This window comes from Gastrolobium bilobum, unplaced genomic scaffold (genome assembly GCF_033153095.1).
Source record: "Gastrolobium bilobum isolate Gb01-03AN ecotype WA unplaced genomic scaffold, APGP_CSIRO_Gbil_v1 utg5629, whole genome shotgun sequence".
NCBI lineage: Eukaryota > Viridiplantae > Streptophyta > Magnoliopsida > Fabales > Fabaceae > Gastrolobium > Gastrolobium bilobum.
Window position 1 is genome coordinate 298,697 of NW_026897402.1, and position 7,991 is coordinate 306,687.

Genomic DNA, 7,991 nt, shown 5'->3' on the forward strand with positions numbered 1-7,991 from the left:
TTATGATTCCGTCGTATGGGTAGGCCTGGAGTGGTAAGAACTGGAAACATAGGCAGACCCTAAAAAGGAATTGAAGTCCAGGGATTTTAGTTATATATATTATACCTAAAGTAAATGACTTAGGATCCACTTACACCACCATTCAAACCGCAGAGTATTACAGCAAGAGCCTTTAGAGGGAATTTTGTATTATTTTATTTATTATACACACATAGTGGTTTTTCTTATTTATTATTTTATTTTTCTTTGATATGTTTTTATTTTTATATGAGTTAGTGTTGCCTCCAATTGGTCTTATCCCGGATGTTGATAATGTTGTTGATGTCTCAAATGAATTTATGTTAGAAACTGATGCGTCCTGAATATTTTTTAGCTGATCACGAGTCATGAAACTCTTACTGTTGGTGATTTGATGCAACTCTTCCTTGGACCTTCAAGTGAACAAAGTGGGGGATGTATCTGTAACACATTCCAATGCTCAAGTCAGAATTTATTTAAGTATAGAGAGAAGATCTCATATTGTGTTTAGAACATTGGTATTTATAACGGGAATGGCTAATTTTAGGGGATTCTCATTATTGTTCCCAGCAAGTGGATGTAAAGGCAAAGTCTCTTTATTAGCAATTGGTGTAGGTGACTCGACATTGATTTTATAAAAGAATTACATATGAACTGGAGCAGGTATCAAAGCAGCCATTGTTGACTTCAGAAGCTTGTTTCAAGATACTTTCTTCATAATGAAATATGAGTGAATTTTTAGATTTGGTAATAAGATATCTAAAATTATGTAATATGTAAGAAACTTTCCAGAACAAAAATTGATAATTATTTGTTGAAAACATTGCCACAAAGTCTATATTAAAAGACATTTTTTTTGCTGAATCAAAAAAGGCCTTTTTTTTTAACTTATGTATAGACGTGTTTGATTTTGTGAATTTAAATTTGAAACATTGTTGAAAATATGGTCAAAGAAGATCGAGACAGTCAGCGTGAGTTAGAAAAGCAACACAGAAGAGAGGGCTTGTTTGGTCTTTCACCGCTGTAAGCATATAATGTGAACATACTTCCGAGATGCGACGTGATGACTTGGCTACAGTTATTAATTCTTAATTAAAACCAAAAAAAAAAATTCGCCGTAAGGAACTAAATGAATCAAGTAGAACATAAAAAACAAACAGACATCATTTTAATAAAATCCATGTCAAGCTACGAAGCATTAATTTATTATTGCATACCCATCCTCCGCTTCCTTGACATAGGAACCAAGCAGTTGTAGGAATAAGCGCATTGCTAACTTGAACCAGTAACAGAATAAAAGCAGTGTATAACTAAATGCTTTATAAATTATCTCATCTGTGATTTTTAATAATCCAACTTACCACTTAATCAAGAATCAATTTTCTTTTAAAATAAAAATTATTTTAAAAATAAAAGAACAACTTTCTATCTCATTTTCATTTCCTTCTCTATCATCCACCTTCACCCCATCTAACAAGGACAGCCTTAGAATCAATTTGTTGAAGTTCGAACTGTGATTACATGTGCTCATTAGCAGATAAATACATCAGTGAAGAAACAAAAACATCATATTCTCCCCTCACAAATAGGTTTGATCAGAGGTTGACCCAAGATCCAAGGCATATATCCAAATAGAGAGAACATTCAACTGTAGGTCACAACAGTATATTGGCAGATCACTCTTATAGATCACTGAATTCCAACAGCCGCATCTCTAACAAGTTACAACAACAGAATATACACAAGATCAGGCAACTTGCACACAATTTCAAAAATGGCAGGTTAAGTCAAATTGCCTGTATACGAGTGCCCACGCTGGACCTCCCCATCATGTTGTGCATACCCATGGGGCAGTCTTTGAATACGTAATCATAAATCAAAACCAATTTGAAATGCTGAAGTCTCTTAGCTTTCTAAGGTGCCTCTCCATGTCTTGTCTAGTAGTTTTCCACTCCTCCCTTTCTATGATAGTTGTCGGATCATCTTGTTCACTCTGCACATAAAATGGCATATAGCTCAGGTGTAATGTAAAGATAAATAACAAGTGCTCCAGGAAAGAAATGGTCACCGCATGTATTATTTTGAAGGAGTTCCCATTATCAGATATAACAAGCAAGTCGCTCTTTCTATCTCTTTTTCTCCCTCCAGCTCCAGCTGTGACCTACCAAAGACATATTGGTGATTAGTATAAATACTAACACTGCACACAAATCCAGATTGATTGACAATTATCCATATCAATTAATATTGCCTGCCTTACAAAGATGAGCCAGAGTGCGGGTGTAGGTATGGGGATAAAAGAAAAAAAGGATTCCTCTGTTTATGAACTTATGTACATGCAAGCAACAAGTGAAAGAACCATGCAAGCAGAGAAATTCAATCAGGGTAATGAGTTCTAACACATCCACCAGAATCTCCAGTTTCAGTTGGACTCTTTTCTTTTCATCAAACAGTAAGGTGCAAAAAAGAAGTAAGGTCATTGCCAGAAGCAGTTAAAACAACTATAAGCTTTTGGAGACATTCTTCAAAAATAGTTCACCTCATATTGAAACTTTGTAATAGCAAAAGTTTTGAATTACATACAATAAGGGCATGTTTGGTGCATAGTATTGGATAAGACCTGATAGTATAAGATCTGATTGTATAAGACTTGATTAAATTTTAATACTATCCAGCGTTTGGTATGATATTGTATAAGATAATATCCTCCAATATTTTAAAAATTAATATATAAAAACAATTATTTTAATATATTAATATTGAAATGATATATTAGTTGTTGAGAATTGTACTTGTAAGCAATATTAATACATCAACCCCTTATCAGGCCTAATCCCACCTCATTAGGCCTGATTAAGTTATACATCATTTTGATGTATTAAGGGGTTCTGCTGTATAAGCTTATACTATACGATAGTCACACCAAACAACTAAAAATGTCATAATGTATAAGCTTATACTATCAAGCCTTATACATCACACCAAACAGACCGTATATAAAATAACAGCTAACCGCTAAAATTGGAAAAGTCATCCAGAGTTATCATGTTTATTATAGTGTAAGAAGTAATAAAGCAATTAACATACCCAACATACACAGTTGCTTCAAAAAGCACAATACCATCTCAACTCACAACTAGAAGTAAACACAGATCTGGGTAACAACAGGATTTCTGAGCTTAAATCCAGTCTAGGGCCGAAAGTTTGGACACAGGTTCCTCTATGCGTGTGTAAAAGAGCCCTGCGGCTTAGAACTTGGCATGAATCAAATAAATTCAAACAGAGCTCTCTATTTTTTCTAAATGGTATTCGATGATATTTTCCAGGCTTTCGAATAAAATTGTAGAGAAATCCGAAAGAATATTTAGCTTAAGCAAAGGTGCACCTTCCATGAATTTATGATCTAACTCTTACAAAGAAATTGTATATACAATAAAAGTAATCTAAATTCAAGGCTGAAAAAATATGAACAGGCAACATGCAATTGCAAATAAGCAGCAGAAAATTCCAATTTCCAAAAGCAACTAGAGTGAAAATTAACAAAAATGTCTTTACCAGAACTTTGGCTCTGGTAATTGACTTAGTTTTGGAATCAATAACATAAATCTCCTCAAAATCTAGCACAAACTCAGGGTCACCCAGCCTCCGATTTTTGTAGTGTTTTGTCAAGTATGCCTGAAACAGTAAAGAAGTCTAATGAGGGAAACATCTTTGGCAGAGAAGGGCATCCTTTCAGTAACTGTTAATTTTTTTTTTTTTCCGAAGCTTGGACTTTTTGTAATAAGTTTAAATAAATTTTCCTCTACTAGTAGGAGTAAGTACAACAATACCTACAGGCAAAGGGGTAAGAATCAATTACAAGGAGAGTTGGGGGAGGGGAATTCCCCACATAGTCAAAGCCAGATCAGAATTTTCACAGCTTATATAGAAATAGGAATAAATTATCCACAAAGGCATGCAGATGAACGAGATCTATCAGCCTCATTAGTTCATATCTTGTTTAACATGCCACCTAACATTCCTAATGGCTCGCCTTCCAACACACCCTCAAACTAAATAACTAATATGAAGGATGAGACCTATATCTGTCAATTTTTCACCTTAACTAGCAATATAGAACGGCATCTCCCAAATCAAAAGTGACACATCAAGCATACCTTTCATAGCTATTTGATAAATAAACGTATGGAATGAGTTCCATTCTTTATACTTTATAGTCATATAAACTTACTTAAGTCATTCTTCCCTCACTTGTATGATCTAATTAGTGCAATTATCCACTGTCTTAATTCCTTAAGCACAAAAAAGAAGCTAACATGAATGTTCTTCACCAACGATCCGAGGTTGGAGCATAGTTGACAGTGAACCTAAAGGATCTACTGCTAGATAGATACCTTTGGCAGCTAATCCTCTTGATAGTACAGTAGTAGCATCTAAATGTGCAAATGTTCTGGCATGTAAATACTAGTTGTTGAATTCCATATTTTCAGTGAGTAATAATCATGAACAAGGACAAGATTCATAAATACAATTAATCAGTCAGAATGCCCCTGGGTCCCAGGGGAAGATGCTTTGTTGATAATTGATCAAGCTCACACGTATGGCAGTCCTAATTCCTCTTATCTCACCCTCTATTACCTAGAATAGAAGTGGGAAAGATACAACTGAAGTAAAGCTCATTGTAAGACTGGATCGCATAAAAGATTTGTTCAGCAAAATTTGAAGCACTGCAATCATTGAAACAGTCACCTACTCACCTTTACTCTTCTTTTAATAAGTATCCATTTTATATCACATTTTTATTTATTTTGATATTAACATCTTTAGACTAGATCCAGTTAAAAGACAAAATTGTAAGAAGCACAGTAATTCAGATATTACTTAAAGCCTCAAATCCAACAGTTGCCCATACCTTCTGGATCTCCCTCTCTGTTTTATATAGAGGATCTCTAGGTGCATCAATAGGTGGCTCTGTCACATTGTAGCATCCATAATCACTTTGCGCACATCTAATGTACTACAGATTTGGGCAAAAAGAAAGTGAGCATTAAATCTGGAAGTAATATATGAATATGAAAAGACAGAAACAACAAACAAATTGAATGAAATGAATTACTCTGAGTATGCTTTGCTCAACTTCATAAATTGCCCAGCATAAACAATATATATTGTAGATTATGGATGGAATCCACCATCTAATGCACCATGATATGAAAGAAACACTTAACATTGAAGTAAAACAAAGAATTTTTTTAAAAAATAAAATAAAATCCTATGATACTATTAGTTGAAGCAACATTTTATAGGAGAAAAAAAAAGGCTTTTATGAGCATATAAGCAAAAAAATCCTAGGACTTGTGATAAAATACCTATAAATATAACAGGAATAAGGGGTCCGATATACTTACCACCAAAAAAGTTTACCACTCTTAAAACCAACTTAATTACCGTTGATTTCCGTCAATCGAACGGTTATAATTTATTGGGAATTAATAATTAATTAATAAGTAATTAATAAGTGTGACTCAATAAATATTATTAATTCCCAATAAATTATAACCGTTAGATTGACGGAAATCACGGTGATTAAGTTGGTTGTAAGAGTGGTAAACTTTGTTGTTGGTATGTGGATCCGTTCCCTAGGAGTAGTCGAAGCAACATTTTATAGATTAAAAAATAAGTAAATCTATAAGCCTATAAACAATAATTTCCCTGATTTATGATATTCTGACAAGGCCTCACCAGCGGGGCCCTATTTTAATCTATCTCACTTTTCAAGTGGTGCAAGATCATGCATTCCCTTCTTCACATGACCATGTTATGTCAAAAACTAACATCCATTCCCAAAACGATAAAATTGCTTCGTGGCAATGTTGGAGGAGTTAAGCAATTCGAATGGCATAACCATATGAAACAAACAATGTGTGGTGGAGCATGAAAACTCCGGAGAATAGTACCTTTTGAGGCATTGGAGCGAGAATCTTGGGGATCGAATAAACATCTGTATCTGGAGGAGTAACATACATCTACAGCCAAAGATTCCACAATGAAAAGCCGAACAAAAACACAAAAGAGATTCATCTGAAAGCAGGGTACCATCAACGAACCTCCCTGAAATCATAGACATCATTGTCAGGGTCAGGTGGCTTCCTTATGAAGAAATCGCAATCTAACAAGCTAATCTTGTGAAACTCCTCTTCGTTGATTCTGTAATCCACGACCGTCTCGGAGTCCCAACCCTGCGTGGACACGAAGCTATTGCTCGGCACCATCGCAATGTCCTCGTCGCCGCCGGCAGCTGAAGCGGCGGCGGCCGCAGTCAACGGCTCGTACTCGATGTCGAAGTCCTTCTTGTTGTCGACCTCTTCCAATTCGTCCTCGTCCATTTCGTAGTCGTCGGGGCCGGCGCCTTCGCCGTCGCCATCGCCGTCGTCGGCGCGGGTTAAGAACGGGTTGTTTTTAGACCTAGAGGGAGGTTGGGCGATAAGAGAAGTGTTAGAGATAGATTTGAGTGTGAAGGGGAAGGAGCGAGTTGGTAATGGTAATAAGGGTTGGGAACTTGTAGAGAAACGTGGTAATGGTAATGGTAATGGTGGCGATGAGAGGAAGAAGGTAGAGGTAGTAGTAATAGTAGTAGTAGTCATGGGTTTTGAGAAAAAGAGAGTGAAAAAAAAAGCACTGAAATTAGAACTGAAATTTTGTTGGTAGAACAGAGGAAGAGAAGATGGTTCGTAATTGAATGTGGATTAGATTAGGCGACGGTGTTGTGTGGGCGGATCTATATTCAAAACTTTGTACCCGGCATGCTATTAAAACTTCATGAAATAATATTAATATTTTAATCACATGGGTAAATATTTAGGATACACGGGATAAGAAATGGAAAATATATATGAATTGCAATGGAAAATATATACATATGGCAAGGATGAAATTTTTTTCATGAATAAATATAAATATGAATTTTTTTTTTATAAAAAATGTATTAATATCTAAACCATAGAGATAAATATATATTACACAGAAATAAAAATATTTTGTGAAAATGTATTAATGTTTAAATAACAATAAAGATATATACACTACGTAATTGTGTATTATTTTAAAGATGTAAAATTGTGTCATTTTAAGTTAGAGAAAGAGATAGATAAAAGAGGAAAGAGAGTGAACAAAAAAATATAAAGATGTAGGTTCCACCTCTTTGTGAGAGTGAAAGGATATAAGTTGTGTCATTTAAAAGAATAAACATTTTTCCTAAATAAGAAAGAGATTAATTGAATTTAGAGGTGACAACATAGGAAATGACAATGAGGAAAAACTATTTAAACTCAAAAATGATTTGATATATTATAATTGTTGATTTATTATTAAAAAAATATATGATTGGTTTGAGGAACAGTGATCATAATGCAAATGTTTCAAAAATCATTTGCCAATATGTCACGCGAACTGTAAAAAATTTCAATATGCCATGCATCGCTACAACCAGTAGCAAATTTGCCTTGCTGATGTGGCATATTTCTGGTGACCACCTATTTACTAGTAGTAACGAACTAGGTGGTCAAAATCAATATTTTAAAACCCCGCCCCCGGGTTGACCCGGGTCAACCCTGACCCCTCCCCTCTGAGGGTTGGGGTCACAAGTTGGACCCTATATGCACATCGACCCCTCCGACTCCCAAAACCCGGCTGGGTTTCAGTGACTCCCAGGTCAGAGGGGTCAAAGGGGGTCACTGCATGTTTTTTTTTTTAAAGAAAATTCCATGAAACAACATTGTTATATTAAAAAAATAAAATAAAAATGCTTGCAAACCTAAATCTAATCGTTCTCTTCTCTCCCAGCGAACTAGACTTGTGGTATCTTGATACTTTGGTATCATTAGAATATGAATTTTGTACTTTGGTATCTTGATACTTTAATTAGATTGTGTAATATTGACTTGTGGTTGTAATTGATGAATTATGTTAAATAT

At 34.9% G+C, this 7,991-nt stretch overlaps 1 protein-coding gene across 1 annotated transcript; it reads right to left on the bottom strand.

Annotated features, from left to right (window-relative positions):
* Window positions 1-1,425: 1,425 nt before the first annotated feature.
* Window positions 1,426-6,744, bottom strand: LOC133306656 (PLASTID TRANSCRIPTIONALLY ACTIVE protein 6, chloroplastic). Its single transcript, XM_061506985.1, has 6 exons — window positions 6,126-6,744; window positions 5,976-6,044; window positions 4,931-5,035; window positions 3,574-3,693; window positions 2,087-2,179; window positions 1,426-2,011 (listed from the first exon to the last, which is right to left on the bottom strand). Exons 1-6 carry the CDS (start codon window positions 6,660-6,662, stop codon window positions 1,895-1,897), a joined length of 1,041 nt encoding a protein of 346 aa, XP_061362969.1. The 5' UTR covers window positions 6,663-6,744; the 3' UTR covers window positions 1,426-1,894.
* Window positions 6,745-7,991: the final 1,247 nt, after the last annotated feature.